This window comes from Dendronephthya gigantea, unplaced genomic scaffold (assembly GCF_004324835.1).
Source record: "Dendronephthya gigantea isolate DGI-Jeju-01 unplaced genomic scaffold, DenGig_1.0 000021F, whole genome shotgun sequence".
Lineage (NCBI taxonomy): Eukaryota > Metazoa > Cnidaria > Anthozoa > Malacalcyonacea > Nephtheidae > Dendronephthya > Dendronephthya gigantea.
The window spans coordinates 1,184,942-1,204,467 of record NW_021163031.1 but is presented as its reverse complement, the minus strand read 5'-3'; the positions used below and the strand labels follow the sequence as shown (position 1 = coordinate 1,204,467).

Genomic DNA, 19,526 nt, shown 5'->3' with positions numbered 1-19,526 from the left:
CAACCACCACTGCATACAACCCACAAAACTGAACATATGTCACATATAGTGAAAGTGTAATGAAAGCTCGCAATGAATTACTAACCAATCAGATTCTCGAATTTTGGTAATTAACCAATCAGATTGCAGTATATTTATCGATCCCAAGCTTCTTTAGGGGTGTCATGCAGTTAGCAACCAAAATGGCGTCCGCGTGGAGTGGGAAAAACACAAAATTTAGATTACTTTGAATATAGTGTGTTCAACTAGAATGGAACAGTATAGAATTCTTGGTCGAATTGGCGAAGGTGCCCATGGCATTGTTTTTAAAGCAAAACATATTCAAGTAAAATATATATATATATATATGTATTTCTCAGATTTTCTCATTACATTTTAATAAAAATGATTTTATAAGGCTCATATCTTTATTAAACATAGACATTTGCCGTTGTTACTGTCTTTAGAGTGGTGAAGTGGTGGCAATAAAAAAGGTTCCTTTAAGAAAACTGGAAGATGGTATTCCAAATCAAGCATTAAGGTAGAATATTGATTGTAGTCGTTTATATACAATTTAAAGTTTAAACATACAATTTTGTCATTTTTTATTTTTTTTGGACTTCCATGATTAGTGCTTCCATAATTACTGTGATAAATTATGTTCAGTTTATGCTTTAATTCCTTTATTCACTTTACTCAATGCAACAGAGCCTTTGTCAATAGTGAAAGGTGCAGACTGTGCAGTGCAGTGATTAGCTCACAATGCCCAAGGGCAAGGCTCCAGGCACCCTGACTGGAAAGTATGCGAACTGCACAACCGAGATTTCAAAAAAATACTAGTAAATAAATAGGAGTTTCGAGACTAACAAACTTTCCACACTGGCTAGATGCAATGACGAACAACACTTAATTAAATATGTATATATATTACATATATATATATATATATATATATATATATATATATATATATATATATATATATATATATATATATAGTCAAACAATAATATGGTTTTCGTATATCGAAGAGTGCTCAATACTGTAAAGTAGAGCTATAATATAATTGCAGTAAAGACAGAAAACTAAGGTTGCATAATTACTACAGCGCTGTTTCGAAGGAGCAAGCTCCCTCTCATCAGGTGTATATAAGAATTTATTATTAACAGGCACGCCTTAAATACATCAGAGTCTAATTTACATGTTAGATAGAATCTATAAGTTCTTTAGAAGATATTTGCTAGCGTGACGGCATGTGCTTGTAAGTTCGTTCCTTTTGTTAAGTGAGCATAAGTTTGTTTTGCAAATGATGTAGTATTTCTCTAAGAGGCATAAGTTGCAACGCTTCGTGGCGTTTGAATACGGGGCGGCTCGTGCGATGATCTTCCAGCTTACTTTGAATGGTACTCCGTCATCCTTCAAGGACCAGATAAACTTACTAAGCTCGGTTGCGTTCTGTTTGTTCTTGTGCCTAAATGACGCTGTATGATTTCTATATCTAGATTTGAATTCATCACTAGTGAGACCAATATAGGTTTGTTTCTCATTGTTGCTCTCGACGGTTGCTTGATAGATTATGTTCCTTGTTAGGCATTCGCCGTTTAAAGGGCAGTTATCTCTGGATCTGCAGTTACAGGTTTTTTGCTCTTCTGGTGTAGGGTTGTTTTTTCGCAAGACTAACTTGTTGTGGGCGCTGATCTTTTTCTCCAGACTTGGCATACATATATATATATATATATATATAATATTTTATTATATATATAATATTTTATATAATATTTTATTTTTCATGCTCAATCCTAAATATTTTAAAAGGTGTGAGATATGTATATTATATACTTTCATTGTGAAATGTATTATCTGTACAAGGCACATAATCAGAATTACTTGATTGTTTTATTCATTTTGATAATAAAAGCATCTACATTTATATTGATCCATCTTTTCCTCAGGGAAATAAAAGCTCTTCAAGAAATAGAAAATCAATTTGTAAGTAGGAGCAATTTCATTTTGTCATTTATTTTGTTGTTGTTAACCATAAAATTTACTGTGTTGTAATAATTACCATGGCAGGTAGTTCAACTGATTGATGTGTTCCCAGATGGTGCTGGGTTTGTTCTGGTGTTTGAATACATGTTATCTGATTTATCTGAAGTCCTGAGAAATTCAGATTGTCCTCTTACTGAGGTAACTTGAACCAGATGCATTTATATTATTATTATTTAAGACACAGTCCTTGTAATTGTCCTACTTTAATCATTGGTAATTTCTAGCTACAATTTTTCATACTAATAGAAACATTGCGAATATCTTGGTATATGCTTTTTTATGCTATTACCAAGGTCTTATGTGCAAATTCAAATAGATTTTCTGTTCTATGATGGATGGAAAATAGTTGCAATTTCATGAAATATCCACTGCTATTCCTGAAATTATCTAGTCCCATAAAATAAACCCCTTCTTGGATCGAACCTCCAATATATTCCAAGAAAAAGCCTTTTTTCTATTGCTTTTTCAATGTTGAAAACATGGTGTTTATTCTGGTAGACTGCTTTTGTGGTCAAAAAAATATTCAGGTCTCTCAATTGGTAATAAAAACAGATACCCTACCAGATATTTACAGGATATGCTATATGATATGTTTGGAGTTATTAATTATATCCATCATACAAAAAACAAGTTTATTTTATCAGGCACAGATAAAGAGTTACATGGGGATGCTTCTTAAAGGTGTAGCATATTGTCATGAAAACTCCATTGTTCACAGGGTAAGTACATGACAATGTGGAATTCAGATTCCTTGGCCCTTAGATACCAATCTTAGGTCAAAATGTGGGGAGGCTTTGTTGTCTATTTTACCCAGTTGTTATACCATATTTATTGATGAGATCTAATAAGGACTTCAATTAAGGACTTGAAGCCTGCTAATCTTCTCATAAGTCCAACTGGTCATTTGAAAATTGCTGATTTTGGCCTTGCTCGGGTGTTTTCACCAGAACAGGATCGTCTTTACAGTCATCAGGTAGCCACAAGGTATGGCAATTAGGTCAAGCTTTATGTCAAAACATGGGATTCAAGTTGCACAAAGAATTTCTTGCCTAAGGCTGACCTGTGCAATTTTATTTTAAGATGGTACCGTGCACCAGAACTGCTTTATGGAGCAAGAAAATATGATGAAGGCGTGGACTTGTGGTGTGTAGAAAAAACTTGATTTGTGTTTTGTAAACCATTTATGCTAAAAATGTGTGGAAATCTATTCCATTTCAGGGCAGTTGGATGTATATTTGGTGAACTTCTGAACAATTCACCACTATTTCCTGTGAGTGCCATTAATTTTCTATTATTATCTAATCCGAATTCGTTCATGATTGGTAATTTTTAACTTTCTCGGTTTCAGGGTGAAAATGACATTGAACAGCTGTGTTGTGTTCTTCGCGTATTAGGAACACCTGATGAAGCCAGTTGGCCGGTTGGTTTAGATTAATTTTTTGTCATTGATGTATTAACTTTTATATCAGTATTCATATCAAGACAACTGTGTTATTTCCAGGGAATGACAGAGCTTCCTGATTATAATAAAATAACCTTTCCAGAAATGCCACCGATACCTCTAGAGAAACTTGTACCAGATGCGACAGTCGAGGTCAGTATTTATCGTCTGAGTTAATTGGTTTATTCAATACATGTTTCGTTGTCTCTATCTTATTCTTTCCGGAATCTAACTATAGACCGAATACATCATGTTTACAAATCTCTACAAAATATGACTTCTATTGAACCAAAAAATACTTTGTATAAACAAGCGATGAGAAAAATCAATGTGAAAATTTGCGTTAACCCTGGGTTAATTTAACCTGATTTTGAACAACCGGTCCCAAACAGTGCAATCATCATTAACCTCAGTGCAATCATCATTAACCTCAGTGCAATCATCATTAACCTCAGTGACTGGGGTTAATCGGGCCCAGTGCAATCATCGTAGCACATGCAACCCTCGTCGCATCTCCAGACACCGCAGCTTTTGTTCATTACAGGCAGTGGAACTGTTAAAGAAGTTTCTAGTTTATCCATCAAGATCAAGAATTGCTGCTTCTGAGGTACTGTATGGTCCGAATCTTGCATTTTTCACTTGATGTATTGTGAAACATTTTTTCTAAGAGCTCATAACTTACCTGGGATATGAATGTCTCCTTGTCTTTGATTTGAAATATGTGAGCTCATATGTAGTTTTCTTTTTCTTGGAAAGCTAATTGTTTTTAATGATTCTACCAATTTAGTTTCTTTGCTTTAATATATACCTTGTGTACTCCTTTTTTTTCGTTTCTTATTTTATAAATATGTGATCAAGAATTCACTTCACTTTCAGGCGTTACTTCATCCGTATTTTTTCAAAGAACCATTACCAGCTCATCACTCGGAACTTCCTATCCCCGCCAGGAACTCTCGACGACCAGGTGCTCGTGCTGGGGTGGGTAAGTTGTTTGAAACAGAAACACCACTTGAGAAATCTTTGGTCCAACCGGACGAAATTAAACCTTACATCAGGAAATACTGAGGCAATATGTTCATAAAGAGAATATCTCACTAATCTCGGTAGAGTAATCCGCTCAGTAAAGTAGTTTCTCAACAATCGGTCTATGGGTAAACAACCTAATACAGAAGACCCGTTTGGCGAGACCATATAAGCCATGTCAGAAAATACAATGTGAGGCCTCAACATCGAGGACATTATGTTAGAAACATACAAGACCTCAAAAGACGTGCGTCTACCTACTGGTCGTAGAGATGATGGTACCACTATAGTTGATACTCCAGTTATGACTGATCTACTATGTAAAACTGGTATCAATGAAGAATAAGACATGAATCTTAAAACAGTCGTATCTCAAAACATGAGGTTTGGAGCCCTCACGTTTGGTCACACAAGAAGAAAAGATGCTAGAGTAGAGCTGTACAGCCAACGTGTCTCACCACACCTTATTAGTTATGACCTAAATTATTTTGTGCAGACCTCGCTTTTGAGACGATCAACGATGCGGCCATGCGGGGCTTTATGAGTGTAGGCTGGGAGTGTGATAAACATTACAATATTTATGTTGTGACTTAAAATGCCCCTGCCTGTAATGGCGTTAGACTAAAGAAAAGCTAACATTAGATGCAACACCTCACAAGTCACATCTGCATGCTGCAACATGTTGCTGTAGCAACAGGGTTATATTATTTGTATAAACTAATAGTTGCCATAACAGCTGTTAAATATATATCCAATATGGCGAATTACTGCACCTTTGAAAATTTTCATCAAAATCGTTCTTTAAAACAAAATGAATACGTCAACGCTTCCACCATTATTGACCATATGTTCTGTATTACATACTTTATCATAAAATTCATTGCTAATATTCTCAGACGATTGCGCCGACGATTATGCTAAATTTTTCATTATGCTAAACTTTGTCCGAAAATCTGTAACTTATGCTAAACTAACATAATAGACCTTATGCATAATGACGTAACAAGCCGTGGCACCTGCAGGGAATTGTGATCTTAGTAGTCCTGGCGGGAAATTTTGAAGTTTGAATTTTTCGCCGTGACTACCACTGATCTTATTTCAGATCAGTGGTGACTACTAAAACCAAAATTCCCTGCAGGCGTCACTGCCCCGGTTTAAGGTTAAGCGAAAGTGAAGCTGGCGAATACAACAGAATACAAATATTTACGATTGAAATCATTATTTTCACGTTTCCACAAGCAAAAAGCAGTGTTTTCAAACTTTTTTCTCGAATTTCGAAGGTTCTTTAGAAAATAAAAAAGTTGAAGTCGGACGCTACGCTCAGGTCGAGAGCGGACGCTAAACAAGTGATTTTTTTATGTAGCAACTGCTGATTTAGGGCAGGGTAAGGCCTATTATTTCGAGTTTCATAGCAGACGATCAAGGAAGTCGAAGCCAGATAATGCAAACAAAACATTTTTATTTCTCATTGCTTTTACATGATATGCTTAGTAATAAAAGACAAAAATAAACAGTTATTAATCAAACTTATTACGATTATCGTTAATGTTCTTCATTCTACAGTCCAGTAATAAAAAAATCGAAATCCAGCGTTTTCCATTATCATTAAACAACATGCCAATGATGCCATCACTTCAAGAATTTCTTTACTTGACAATGTCCGACATAACGAGCACAACCTTTATCTCCTCTCAACTCTGCGTCGACTCTTGCGGCGTTTATGGCCATGTTTTTGCTCAGGCCAATTCCGTAAACGAGGGGTAAGGCCTATTATCTCAAGTTTCATAGCAGACGATCAAGGAAGTGCGGCTATTCGAAGCCAGATAATGCAAACAAAACATTTTTATTTCTCATTGCTTTTACATGATATGCTTAGTAATAAAAGACAAAAATAAACAGTTATTAAACTTATTACGATTATCGTTAATTAATGTTCTTCATTCTACAGTCCAGTAATAATAAATCGAAATCCAGCGTTTTCCATTATCATTAAACAGCATGCCAATGATGCCATCACTTAAAGAATTTCTTTACGTGACAATGTGCGACATAACGAGCACAACCTTTATCTCCTCTCAACTCTGCGTCGACTCTTGCGAACTTTTTGGCTATTTTTTTCGTCGGGCCAAATCCGAGAACGACTCCAGGGCAATTCATATGAGAAGGAACTTTAGGCGTATTGCATTTGGCGTAATGCATATTCTTAATCAACTTGTAACCCAGACGCACAAAGATTACGAAAAACCGAGCCACAGCTTGTGTTTGTTGAAGAGAGACGATAAGGAGCAACACGATTGAGAAAGCGAAGATTTTCATGACGAAAGGCGAAATCTTAAAAAAAGAATATTTTAATGTTGCGCAGTTTGGCACCACGGAGGTTGTTTTATCATATAATCAAAGCCCACTGGTAGTTCAAATGTAACTTACTGTCAAAATGAATTGTCCAAATGAATTGTTCGTCTGCTGCTTCACCGACGTGACGCTAAGTTCTTCTTTGGTTTAACCCGAGACAATACTGACGTTTCGGCTTCCTAGCTTCCTTCAGCACTATTCAAAAACCTTTCCCAGAATGGCTGACTCTGTCTGAGTAGTAATTGTACATCAAAGGTAGCGAACCAATAAGAAGCCAAAAATAAATCAACACTGCTTTTGAACTTCCTGTTTTTGTATCTGCGAACGCAGATATATTGCTATCGCGAGCTATGTTAACATATAGCCATTCAGCGATGCGCTTATATAATTAGCCAATCAGCGATTAGTTTATTACCCGCTCACACCATAACCTAAAGCATGCAGAAAATATAAATCGTTAATCGTTATTGCAATTTTGGCTTCAAAAAATCTTGTTCTGTGTTTTTTTTTATCCAAGTTTTTCTGAACATGGAAACTTGTCCCCATGAGGTAAATAATCAATCTCTTCGGAGATCAAAACAATCTCTTCGGAGATCAAAACAATCTCTTCGGAGATCGAAACAATCTCTTCTTAGACGATTAACGAAACCTAAAGAAATTCACCAGCAAACCATTATACAATATACATTTGTATTGTATAGATAGCAACTGTGTTAGGTGTATAAATTCAGATCACTATACGCGTAGCTGCTGTTGTCGCCACCGACTGACTACGGAAATTGACAAAGCAGACAAATACCAAGTGATCTAGAGACCGTGCACCTTCCAGGTTGCCTTTAAAGAGAATTATATTGGCTATGAGAAAGAGAAAAAGTAGATCCACTTTAAAGCATTATTTTGTAAGAAATGCCCCTAGGTCATCCATTTTAAATAAGATATATAGCTAGTAATTTCAAGCAATGCTGTTTTCAATTTGTGCCAATGCGACATATTTTCAGGGGTGGCGCCGGGGAACTCAAGCCCCCCTGTCGGGGAAAATTTTACAATTCGTTGGGGAATGAACGGGAGATATATTGAGTCGCCCTCTATTGTTTTTAGTTCTCCCAAATAAAACAGATAAACTGCTTCAAAATTTAACTTAGTATTTTACATTGTACATGGTTTGTTGCATAAAAATTTTCATGAAAAAGTCCGTGATAAGACTCTGAAATGCTAATTTCCAAAGATCTAGAGCAATCAAATTTCAAAAATTTTCTTCCTCGGCGCCAACCAAGGTGGCGCCTCGTGAGCCTAGGCTGCAAATCTAAGGCATGGGACTGTAGCGATAAACCGAAAACTGTGCTTCCTACAATTACACGTTAAATAACAACCAGGAGTTCAGCCCCCAGCCCCCCCTGACGGGGACCTTAGCCCCTGTGTCGGGGAATTCCTGTTGCCATCCCTGCATATTTTTATCAATTCATTCGGATATTTAAAGTCTTTTGTCAACTTAGTAGAAAAAAACTATATAGTAAAAAAATCATTTTGTTTTATACAGTCACAAGATAGCAGGCAATATTGCGAGTAAACAATATCACATATGACATATCTCAAAGGAAACTAATGTTTTCAGATATTAAAAGAAATCCTGGTCCTGTTCAAAACAACAGTCCCACTAGACTGTCATCAAATGTAGTAAAACGCTTTCATGGTCTTAAATATAATGTAGTACTAGTAGTAGTAGTTGTAGTATTACTACTACTACTTCTACTACTATATTATATTTACGACCATTTGAAGTTGGTGGTGATGGTGACTGCCTTTTTTGAGCTGGGTCTCATCAGTTGTATGGTGACCCTGATCACCATCTACAAGCTCGAGCATTTGGTATTGCTTATATGAGGGGTAATCCTGAGAGATTAATTGAAAGTAACACTGAAAACTCATGGTTATAATACCTCAATAATATGTCCATGCAAGGGTCATGGGGAAATGCTATGATTATACAAGCTGTGGCTGATCAGCTGAAGTTAAAGATAGTCATTAGTGAGACACATGAACAATTTTCTGAATTATTCACCAACAGATCAACTTAGAGATATTTATTTAGGTCATATAGATGAGTATCATTATGTATCAACTTTGCCATCAGGTACTTCTAAATCCTGAAGACCTGAACAGTCAAATAGGAGCTCTCAGTCTGAGCAAAGAAGAACAGAATATATGAAAAAATACATGAAGGAAAAACGAGCTAATGAAATACAGAGCCCTGATGCTAAGCAAAAGCGAAGAGCATATGCAAGGGAATATAGGAAACGCAAACAAGCCAATGAGACTTCTCAGCTCTCAAAACAGAGCATGTCTATATTACTGTCATGACTGACATTACTACATATTACTAAGCATATTTCCTATTGCTTGAACAGCGGTAAAAATAGTGTAGGTAATCATCAAGCCCCATTCACCAGAAGATGGAAAATTAAAAAACATGGCCAAATCCATATGGTCCATTTGCTGTCCAAACTAGATTGTTGTGAGCAGATACACGTACGCTTAGCGTACCTATTTTTATTTATTTTCACTGGTAATTTTCAGCATAGTACAAAACATGGACTTGGTGGGACACGATGACTGGACTGTTGGACTGGACTTGGTGCCGTTGGCGGGACGCGATTTCTGCAAGCAAAACCTCGTACAAAACTGTATTTTAAGTATTGTATAAATACTGGCTGTATCCTCATGAGGTCTCCTCACTCTCCTGGGGTCACTGGAAATGAGGCGGCGAATCTGACCACTCTCGACAGATTTTTCGCCAGATGTATAGGAGTATGCCTGGCTGGACCGGATAGTCCAGTCCAAGGGACAAAACACTGATTTAAATCACGTACACCTTCAGAAAAATCCTAGAAAAATCCTAAAAAATTTTTGAAATCAAAAAATCATAAAAAATGCAAAAAAATCACGTAGAAAAATAAAAAAAGTCACGGAACCGAAGTCTTCATCACCGAACCGAAGTCTTCATCAGAGATGAAACATTCAACCCCGATATATTGCTGTAACAATGCTTCCTATCTTCAAGTTTTAAAGTAGGATTCTACACACAATCCACACATCACTTCGACAGAAAAGGCAAAGTCTTTCGCCTCTATTCCAACAAACTATCATGCGACAAAACAAGTTCCAGCTCGATCTCTAAGAACCACCGCAATTTAACGCCTTTATCTCGAATATACCATAGGGGCGTTGGAAACAATACGATAACAATTGGTGGATAAATATCCTAAACCGAATGCATAAACATCTATGTTAGAAACATGCATGACCCAAGACGTGTGTCTACCTGGTCAGAGAGATGTTGGTACCACTATAGTTGATATCCCAGTTATGACTGATCTACTATGTAAAACTAAAACATGAGGTTTGGAGCGCTCACGTTTTGTTCACACAAGAAGAAAAGATGCTAGAGTAGAGAGGAGCTGTACAGCCAACGCGTCTCGCGACACCTTATTAGTTATGACCTTTATACTCATATTTTTGTGCAGACCTCACCATTGAGACGATCAACGATGCGAGGCTTTATATGATATGAGTGTAGGCTAGGAGTGTGAATACAATATTTATTTTGTGACTAAATGACCCTGCCCCTGTGTGTAAATGTATTGCAGTCTCAATTAATTAAGTAAAAAGATCAAATAATTGCAGTGCAGTAAGTAATGACGTTAGACTAAAGAAAAGCTAACGTTAGATGCAACCACTGATGCAACACCTACAAGTCACATCTGCATGTTGCAACAGACACCGCGGAAATTGGTATAGGCTTAGCCGCAATTCTCGATACTTAGACTTCAAACTTGGTGAGGAAAAAGATTTATAAATATTCAAGAAAATATGTCTTGCACAAAAGATTTGAAGCTTGCTCACGGTAAAAACGAATCGTCTGAATTAATAACCTTGTGTATACTTTAAGCCTCAAAATGGCCATTTCACAGCTGTCAGATGTGTGTGATGAGCTGTCAAAAGATTGCAGAATGCGTATTCAGAAGAAAAATTGAACTTTTTTAAGATATTCAAAAGGTTTCTCTTTGATAGGGCGATACAGAAATGCACAATTGTGAACCAGCGATTAGATTTTCGGGTTGAAACGTCTTAAACACCAATTTCTTCGGTGTCGTTGCAACATGTTGCTACAGCAACAGGGTTGTATAAACTAATACAACCCGCTGTTTGGTTGCCATAACAACTTTTAAATATATATCCAATATGGCGGATTACTGTACCTTTGAAAATTTTCATAAAAAAATCGTTCTTTAAAACAAAATGAATACGTCAACGCTTCCACCATTATTGACCAACTATTCTCCTAATTATGAACAGAAACAAACTGGTTGTTTGACGGGGTAAGAAAAACACTTGCGATTATATTTAAAACGCTAAATTTTAATCCTTTAATCCTGTATAGGTTTTTGATTTTATAAAACAAACATTATATTGTGCGCAGTTTGCAAATTCGTTACTTCGTTTTGAGATAATAGATTTACGTTTTGAGAAACCAACTTGTATCTCTTATTTAAAACTCCTGTAGAACTGATAAAGACGTTCAGTGGTAAGGCTTTATAATAAAATTTTATAGCAGGAGTCTTCCTTCATGGTTTATCTGCTAAATGGTAGTTATATAAATTTAGTCATATACTATTTCAACTTTATTGGTGACATTGCAGGGCTGATGAAGTATCTCCAATTAGTACACAATTAGAACAAGTTAATTATGGTTCTAACGAATTAGAGAAAAAACCAAAACATATCAGAATGATGGCTCACAGGCGTCATATTGAGGCTGAAGAGAAAGCTTCAAAGGAGAAGCAAGAGGTCAGATGCATGCCATAAGCTTGCTAATTGACAGAATATAGAAAAATACTATCCGGCCTATGTTCCATCATGATTTAATTAATAAAGACCTATTTGTTGGATACTTTTAACATTTCTTCCCTTAACCCCAGTTCTGGCAAAGTCAATGTATTTTTATTCAGTCAATTTACATTTACATTGAAAATGTAGAAAGCTCTCCACACATTGAAAATGTGGCACATTGTCAAAGAAAATGAACATAAAAGGAAGCAGAAAATATTAAAAGATCGGGTGAAATTGCAACATCACATGATCAAGAAACAAGATGAACTTATTCATGAAAAGCATGAACTGAAAAATAAGGTTAATCAACTTTTTTCTTATTTGGGAGATAATGTATGATCTTTGAAGCAAATAAGTTTATAACTATAAGTTTATAGCATTTATAACTTGACAAATCAAACATTTCTTTAAACAGGAACAGCAAAAGCAAAATGATCAAGCTAGATATGAAAGACAGAAGTTGTTAACTGGGATACAAAAAAAAGGTAATGATGACTGTGAATTGTGATTTCTGATTTCATTCAAAGTCTCAAAGACAATAACTTTTGCGTTTAATATACCCAGTAATTTTGAGTAATAGCTACGGTAATAATGAATGCTTCATGGTTTCAATACCTTTACCCTAGCCCTGGATATTTTTACTTTAGTTCAACTGAAAAGTAAAACCCCATTGAATGTAAATAATGGCAAACCTAAGAAGCTTAAACCACCTGTCATGAAGCCTGAAAATGAAGAAGCACCCTGCAAAACATGTGATGAAGAGAAACTTTCGGAAAAAGCATCACAAAAGCTTGATGCTTTTTCTGAAGAGGACTTGTCAGAACTCTTAGAAAACTCAATGATGGAGAATGCAGATTTTCATGAATTACGTTACCAACCATTGCAAGTCCAACTGGAAAGATTGTTTGGTGATGAGGCTGAGGGATATTTGAATCCAGAAGTTAAAGAAAGTCCAAGGAAGGTCTTTGATCTGTCAATAGCAAGGAAAAGTATGTTGATTACTTTCATCCATTTTAGTTAATAATTGTTCTTAATGCAAACTATCACAGAACCATTAAATAATTTGCTTAATGAAGGCACGGTATCGCAGGTTGTTATAATCGAGGAAATTTTGTTGTATTTAGAGGGCCAGCATGGTGCTGCTGCATTATGGGAAGCATTAAGAGCCTTTTCCAGACAAAAGTTGGTCAACAAAGATGCTTTAATTTTACCTGATGTCAAGGTGCAATAAGGTCGTTTTTTACCTCAAATAAAAATCGGCGATTTACTCCAACATGAGTGTTTACTTTTAGAATGCCTATGCATGTTTCATGCGAGAATGTCTGCGGCGTCATGTTACGCCTGTGGAGAGATTTTTTGTCAGCGAGGAAGAGGTGGGTTTGCATGAGAATTTTCTATACGCTGTTTTCTGAAGTAAAAACTACTATTGTTATTATTTCAATCATATGTATAAGGGGATTAGGGGAAGTTGTGCCATTCGACGGCTAAAAACCTGATCTGTCGCGTTTGATTTATAACTCTAAAGGTCCACACAAGCGGACGCGATGCGGCAACGCGACGCGAATTTTGAGTTTTCAGAAGCATATAAATTACATTCTGGAAGTAAAATTTGGAAACTATGGACGCTAGAGCAGTCAAAATGTTTTATTGTTATGTAATCTACAAGAATATTATGATAGTTCAAAATTTATTTGATTTTGAAAAATTAAAAACGTTGAAAATTTGCGCCGCGTTGACAATTCGCGTCCGGTCTGTGTGGACCTTAAAGCGTTCCGAAATTGGGAACAGTTGGAACATTTTTTTGAAGTACTGGTTACTGGTTGATGACCAAGAACGGTGCCATCTCACATGCATGCTACCCACTGCATTAGTAAAGAAATTATTTTGCAGTGAGTTTTATTTTTTAACATTCATCTGCTAAAAACTAAATTTCAGGCTCCCGTAAATGTTAATCTTGAAGAAAGCGATATTCTAAAAGATGTGAAATATCGCAGGCATCGTCAAGAGTTGATGTATCGTATCGCACATCTTAATAAAGATAAAACCAAACTGTTGTTTCAAGTTATTGGACCGCCACATTATTCTGAAGCCAAGGACGAGGATGGTATAAGAAGATACTACCCGGAGATAATACAGGTATTTATTATTATGGTTATTGTTAAGAGCAGTTGACATAGCCCAGCCTTGATTTTTCAACCATGGTAAAAATGTCTGAAAGGCAATAAAACTGTGAATATGGAGGTGAAATGTGTTTACGACTTGCAGAGTTTTAGGACGCTATGTGAGATCAAACTTAGTTGCACAGCTAAGAAAACGAGATTGCTGCTTTCTCCTTGCTCCAGTGTAACAGTCCAGTCCAATTCAGCCACCCTGGGCTTGACGACATGGCTTGATTCCACCTGGTCGAGCGAACTGACTTGGCTTGATTTCCACTTTATTCGTAATTTCGTATTGTAGCTAAACGTAGCGTATTTCAGTTTCTGAACAGACAGCAAGAAAACAGTGGAAATGCGGCTAGGCTCAATGCGCCAGATATATAGCTCAAGTGTCGACGTATCGCGTTGTGTGTTTTCATATTACCTCCAATTCCAATGGTTAACGAATTATATTAGATTCAGTGGTGAATTTACAGTATCATCATTAGTTATAATTTTTAACCAGGAGAAGAAGCCTTCGTTGAAACTCCCAGAAATATCCGAGAACTGTGCTTCTGCAAGAAACACCACCATAAATGTGAGTAATGCGCAGTCAGTTGAAACAAAAGAGGAAGAATATCCGGTAAAGAAGCCTCAGTGCTCAAAACTTGTTTTCTTAACCGAAAAAAAGGCAACATGCAGAGGACAGTTTGCGAGGCGATTGAACAAAGAGGAAACTAAACAAGAATCGAAACTAAAACAATCAGATGATGTTTTGCGTCACAGGAAACACTCTAGCCGTTCAGAATTTCCACAAAGGTTGTGGGAGCCACTGAGCATGCAAGCTTTACTGGATCATCAAAATGCTGTATCGGAAAGACGGGATGAAATATCTGCACTTGATTCGTCTCAAATTTGGAACGTATCCACGTGATCGTTCAGTTAAGGTTGCTCTATTCTTTTCCCTCTTTTTGAGGACATAAAGAAAACCAGTTTCCTGTTCATGTTTGAAGTGGTGTTATCTCTGATAATACTCTTCAGTAAAATATCAATACTTTCACCTAGCCGGCCGTAGTTAGGAGTGCGCAGGCCCCGCAGATGAACCAAAGCCTGTTAGATAGCCTAATGTGGGACAAATCTCGCCAGGTTTCTCTGTATTTCCTAGCCATAGTGGGAATACAGGAAAACACAATTTTGTTGTTTACACTTTTCCTTTCAATTCTCAGAGAGCAATTTCTTCCTGCAGTATTGGTTTCATGCTGAAGGGTGGGCCAGCAGGAAGCATTTGGCAAAGTAATGCAGAATCACAAATTAAATGTTTCTATGGCATTTGCTCAAGGCTTAACCTAAATTTAAAAGTGAAATTTTCCAACATATCTGTCAGGTTGAATAGATTTTTTAAGAAATCTTTCCCACTTTCTATTTCAATAAAAGTATTCGTAGTGTTGAGTACTGTGGAAGGCTATGTAGAAATACATACAAAAATCAGGGTACTGGTTCAGTGACCAACAGAAATCAATGATTTCATTCTTATTTTAATAAACTAAATCTGCCTGACATTTAAGCAGATTTCTGACTCTCTATTCCCTTACAAAAAGAGCAAAAATGCTCCTAAAGTTTGAAGGCTTGTGCAAAAGGGAATTTAACCATAGATACCATTGCTTTTAAAGCTCGCTACAAAATCCTGCACCCTTTCTAAGTTATAACATTTTCGAGAAAATATCCACAATCTCTTGCAGTAGCTTGAAATGTTTTATAATTCTTGAAATTACTTGTCACAAAAATGAGGATTATTCTACTTCTACCAAATACAGACTAAACTACTTATTGTTATTGGTCAAAAAAGTGTAAGGAAAAACCTTTCATGCTGTGCACATCAGAGATACATATATACTTTTTTATATATATACCTAGGATAAAGGGTAAAGATGGCAAAAAGGAATTCAGGAAAATTTCTCATTTGTAAGAATTAAAATAGATTATAGTTGAACAACTTGTCGGTGTGTGTAATTACTAAAGGGTAGTTGTAAAAAATCTGAAGTCATAGTTGTCTATCAACCATGAGTAATTTGTCCATAAATCAGTATTATTTAAAGTTTAGGGATTTCAAATAAATAATTTCCCCAGTACATTATGTAATAATACATCATTTATTGCATTGCGTTCCATAATGCTTAGCAAGCACAACCACCTTGTGGTTTGTTGGGATTGTTGTCTAGTTTGATTTGGTCAGGAAAGTCATTGTATAATTCCACCTCGGTTTCTTGTGCTAATGCATTCTTAGCAATCGTCTGGAATGCTTGTTCAACATTAATGGCTTCTTTTGCACTTGTCTCAAAGTAAGGAATGTTGTTCTTAGATTGACACCAACCCTGAGCTCTCTTTGCTGAGACCTGGAATGTAGAACAATTCAACAATAAAGGCAACTATTTTGCAACAATTTAGACAAAATTGCTGCAGGATTAGAACATCTCTACTAATAGCTTATACTTTCCCCTAGCTACTACCTACAACCTTTTTCTCAGAGTTAAGAAAGACATTCCAATTAATCTATGTTGTGATACATACCGCTCTATTTTCCAAGTCAACTTTATTTCCCAACACAACAAATGGAAAGTTTTCAGGGTCTCTTGGACTAGCTTGGATTAAAAACTCATCCCTCCAGCTATCAAGTGTTTTGAATGAACTAGGTTGTGTGACATCAAAGACAAGAACACAGCAATCTGCACCACGATAAAATGCAACACCCAAACTCTGAAATCGTTCTTGACCTGCTGTGTCCCAGATCTAGGAAAGAGGGGAATTGTTTTCTAAAATGTTTTTCATAAGCAAGCCAATAAAATTTATGGTGATAGAATACCTGCATTGTGACCAGTCGGTCATCAACCATAACCTCTTTTGTAAGAAAATCTGCTCCAATTGTAGCTTTGTATTGATTACTAAACTTTTTATTCACATACTGATTCATTAAAGACGTCTTCCCAACTCTGCAATTAAAAAAGAGTATTTTTAAATAAATTTCCACATTAAGTAGGCTAGCATTTATTATCTTTAAATTATCAACAAATTCAGACAAACTACATACCCACTATCTCCAAGGATTATAACTTTTAATAGAACCTTCTTCCGTGATGACATACTAAAGCATAAGATAAAGAGATTGAATAAGTAGGGGCACTGATTTCCCTATTTTATTCCATGAAGATAAAAATTGACAGAAGGTTAGAATTTCGGGGTAACTACTTTAAACAAATTCAAGTTCTTGGTGCATTATAAAAATGATGGTATAATACAACAATTAAATATTCAAACTAAGTCTGGGCCAAAGTGTGAAATTGAAGAGAATTATCATGAATTTTTCACACTGCAATGATTTTCATTTTTTATGTTTCATTGCGTAATGATTGGCTAGCCTCGCGGGCCATTCGTATGGCTTTATAACTTTCGTATTTGAAGTTTAAAAATATAAAGAAAAACATTCAATATACCACACCATTAACCCCAATGTCGTTAATTTTGAGAAAATACATCGCAGTTGAATAACATTAATAGATCTTATGAATGGGAAATCTGTTTTCACCGAAATGGAACGAAGGACAAGGCATATGCTGATATGCATGAAATAATATCGACCTATCAAGAGTACTAATATTTTGGGAGATAAAACAAAGGAATAAATAGTAATTTTTATGAAAATTTACTTACCTTTTAAAGCCTGATGGTTAAATTTATGCGTAGCTATATTTACAGTAGGGTAAAGACAAGTTTTGCTCACAAATAATGCGAACAAACGCAAGAAATTGAACAGGTCTTGACAACGCAACTTGGTTGTGGATTGAAGGATGTCTCGTGATCGGGGGCGAATTGCTGCGACGTCATTACGTCTACTTCCGCCACTGATCTGCTGAATACTGGAGTTTGAAATTACTTTTGTCACTTGTAACATAAAGTATTGTAACAAAACTCTGCATGAAGAGAGTAAGGACGAAAGAAACGAATAGAAGAAATTAATTTGTTGGATATTTTATTAGCTTCATTTAGACGATGAAAAAACCTTCAGGAAAACCTAGTATAAAAGACAAACCAATGGGAGCCATTGATCATGTTTTAGATTTATACAGAAACCCAAATAAATGGTGTGTTCACTGAGTTAACTGACTTGACTGACTTGCCTCAGTTGCCTCAGTTGCCTGAGTTTCCATAGCTGATGTTTCACTTATATTATTTAACCTCATGTATCATGATTGATTTTTCAAGTTGTGCAAGAATATGAATTATTTTATCATAATTTATATAAATTTATTAATGGGTTATTAATAAATTTATTAATAACTTAATAATAAGTTCATTTATGTCAGGGATTTTATTTTAGTGGGTGGTGAACACATTTCTGTATAGCAATTTTTGTGGTACAATCATGTGATTGATTAAATTATAAACACAAATTAGACTTGCTCAAAGATGTTTTCAACATCTAACGGTGCACCAAGGTTAGTCTGTGTAGCAAGCTAATTAAAACCTGTTCCAAAGATCTTTCATGAAACCCACATTAATTGCATATAATTTTGAACTAAATGTCTGAGGTACATTCTTCCCCCTTATGATGCAATTGTATTTTTTGTTTCACAGGAGACTTATCAAACATACAACAATATTTATACTAGCAGTATATGGGGCAAGATCATTTTCTGACATAAACCTTATGGAACCACCACAATCACTACAGTAAAACTTTTGTACCAGGTACGGTTTAGATTTTCAAAACAAATTCTTTTTTAATAAAAGCTTTAATTTATGACTAAGCTTTAATTTAAATATTGTTTGGATGACGTTTTAAAGAAAATGTGATGTTCAAAATCTAATTTGATTTAATGAAGAGATGTTAGAATTTCGAAGAAAGTTCCACAGTTTTTAGAAAAAATTTCATTATAAAATTTTAACAAAATTTTATAAAAATTTTGACAGTATTGTTATTGTCATTAGTGTTGATCCATGCACTTGGAATGCTGCAAGACTTTCTAAAATTTATGAAAGTACATATGCACAGCTATTAACCAATCATGCTGCAGGTTTCACTATAATTACATAATGCCAGTGTACACTGATAAGGCTTACCACTTTTCAAGGCTCATTTTTCTGAGGAGTCTATCTATTTATTAGGTTTAAAATATTCTGCTCTTTCCTAATACATCTAGCAAAATAATTGCTCATACTTTAATATTGCTTTTCAATTCATTTTCAGCCTTTTGAAGAAAAGCAACAAAGACCCAAAAGGATATGAACTTTCTGATATATTTCAACTGTCATAGAATATTAACCAGAATTTATATAGTGCATACTATTTCTTGTGTGTATTGAATGATAGGAAATATATTTTATTTTTGAAATATCCAATTGGGAGGAATTGGGAGGGATTGAAAGAGATAAAAATGATTAGTTATCCTGTTTCATGAGTTTCATCCTAAAGGCTAGTTTCCACTCAGGAAAAATCTCCTTTGGATCGGAACGGACAGGAAAATTTCCTTTGTCGGTGAATTCTCAGGCAGCGTTTATACAAAGGAGAATTTTCCTGAGTGGAAACTAGCCTTTACAAAGCACTTGTGCGCACTCTTTCACACAATTTTTTTTCGTTTTTTGTACCCAAATATACGGTAGATACC

At 35.6% G+C, this 19,526-nt stretch overlaps 3 protein-coding genes and 2 long non-coding RNA genes across 6 annotated transcripts; 3 read left to right on the top strand and 2 right to left on the bottom strand.

Moving 5' to 3' along the window:
- The first annotated feature begins 181 nt into the window (after nucleotides 1-181).
- LOC114521904 (cyclin-dependent kinase 20-like) lies at nucleotides 182-5,954 on the top strand. Its single transcript, XM_028542477.1, has 12 exons — nucleotides 182-325; nucleotides 447-520; nucleotides 1,932-1,968; nucleotides 2,053-2,166; nucleotides 2,673-2,747; nucleotides 2,891-3,012; nucleotides 3,109-3,171; nucleotides 3,247-3,298; nucleotides 3,377-3,448; nucleotides 3,530-3,622; nucleotides 4,014-4,076; nucleotides 4,346-5,954. Exons 1-12 carry the CDS (start codon nucleotides 251-253, stop codon nucleotides 4,532-4,534), a joined length of 1,029 nt encoding a protein of 342 aa, XP_028398278.1. The 5' UTR covers nucleotides 182-250; the 3' UTR covers nucleotides 4,535-5,954.
- Nucleotides 5,955-6,316: 362 nt separating this feature from the next.
- On the bottom strand, nucleotides 6,317-7,051 carry LOC114521905. Its single transcript, XR_003686850.1, has 2 exons — nucleotides 6,920-7,051; nucleotides 6,317-6,823 (listed from the first exon to the last, which is right to left on the bottom strand). It is a non-coding gene; the product is annotated as an uncharacterized LOC114521905 (long non-coding RNA).
- A 3,894-nt stretch (nucleotides 7,052-10,945) lies between these two features.
- On the top strand, nucleotides 10,946-15,497 carry LOC114521779. Of its 2 annotated transcripts, XM_028542319.1 has the most exons (9): nucleotides 10,946-11,220; nucleotides 11,542-11,689; nucleotides 11,879-12,031; nucleotides 12,147-12,216; nucleotides 12,379-12,720; nucleotides 12,856-12,953; nucleotides 13,024-13,104; nucleotides 13,667-13,867; nucleotides 14,393-15,497. In XM_028542319.1, exons 1-9 carry the CDS (start codon nucleotides 11,141-11,143, stop codon nucleotides 14,798-14,800), a joined length of 1,581 nt encoding a protein of 526 aa, XP_028398120.1. In that variant the 5' UTR covers nucleotides 10,946-11,140; the 3' UTR covers nucleotides 14,801-15,497. The 2 variants fall into 2 exon arrangements, with proteins under 2 accessions (XP_028398120.1, XP_028398121.1); XM_028542320.1 differs by lacking the exon at nucleotides 11,542-11,689 and having other exon boundaries at nucleotides 11,134-11,220.
- Nucleotides 15,498-15,599: 102 nt separating this feature from the next.
- LOC114521780 (ras-related protein rab7) lies at nucleotides 15,600-17,727 on the bottom strand. The gene is made up of 5 exons (XM_028542321.1): nucleotides 17,572-17,727; nucleotides 16,952-17,005; nucleotides 16,727-16,853; nucleotides 16,435-16,653; nucleotides 15,600-16,259 (listed from the first exon to the last, which is right to left on the bottom strand). The coding sequence occupies exons 2-5, from the start codon at nucleotides 17,002-17,004 to the stop codon at nucleotides 16,041-16,043; spliced, it is 618 nt and encodes a 205-aa protein (XP_028398122.1). The 5' UTR covers nucleotide 17,005; nucleotides 17,572-17,727; the 3' UTR covers nucleotides 15,600-16,040.
- An 88-nt stretch (nucleotides 17,728-17,815) lies between these two features.
- LOC114521781 lies at nucleotides 17,816-19,255 on the top strand. Its single transcript, XR_003686844.1, has 3 exons — nucleotides 17,816-18,002; nucleotides 18,496-18,609; nucleotides 19,109-19,255. It is a non-coding gene; the product is annotated as an uncharacterized LOC114521781 (long non-coding RNA).
- Nucleotides 19,256-19,526: the final 271 nt, after the last annotated feature.

What these genes read in the sequence shown, in the direction of transcription:
- LOC114521904 (XM_028542477.1), top strand. Translation starts at nt 251, where the DNA reads ATGGAACAGTATAGAATTCTTGGTCGAATTGGCGAAGGTGCCCATGGC. An exon ending in TTAAAGCAAAACATATTCAA is followed by an intron (nt 326 to 446) that starts GTAAAATATATA and finishes TACTGTCTTTAG; the next exon opens with AGTGGTGAAGTGGTGGCAAT. An exon ending in ACAATTCACCACTATTTCCT is followed by an intron (nt 3,299 to 3,376) that starts GTGAGTGCCATT and finishes TCTCGGTTTCAG; the next exon opens with GGTGAAAATGACATTGAACA.
- LOC114521779 (XM_028542319.1), top strand. Translation starts at nt 11,141, where the DNA reads ATGAATACGTCAACGCTTCCACCATTATTGACCAACTATTCTCCTAAT. An exon ending in CAAACTGGTTGTTTGACGGG is followed by an intron (nt 11,221 to 11,541) that starts GTAAGAAAAACA and finishes GTGACATTGCAG; the next exon opens with GGCTGATGAAGTATCTCCAA. An exon ending in AGCATGAACTGAAAAATAAG is followed by an intron (nt 12,032 to 12,146) that starts GTTAATCAACTT and finishes TTCTTTAAACAG; the next exon opens with GAACAGCAAAAGCAAAATGA.
- LOC114521780 (XM_028542321.1), bottom strand. Translation starts at nt 17,004, where the DNA reads ATGTCATCACGGAAGAAGGTTCTATTAAAAGTTATAATCCTTGGAGAT. An exon ending in ATAATCCTTGGAGATAGTGG is followed by an intron (nt 16,854 to 16,951) that starts GTATGTAGTTTG and finishes TTTTAATTGCAG; the next exon opens with AGTTGGGAAGACGTCTTTAA. An exon ending in ACCGACTGGTCACAATGCAG is followed by an intron (nt 16,654 to 16,726) that starts GTATTCTATCAC and finishes CCTCTTTCCTAG; the next exon opens with ATCTGGGACACAGCAGGTCA.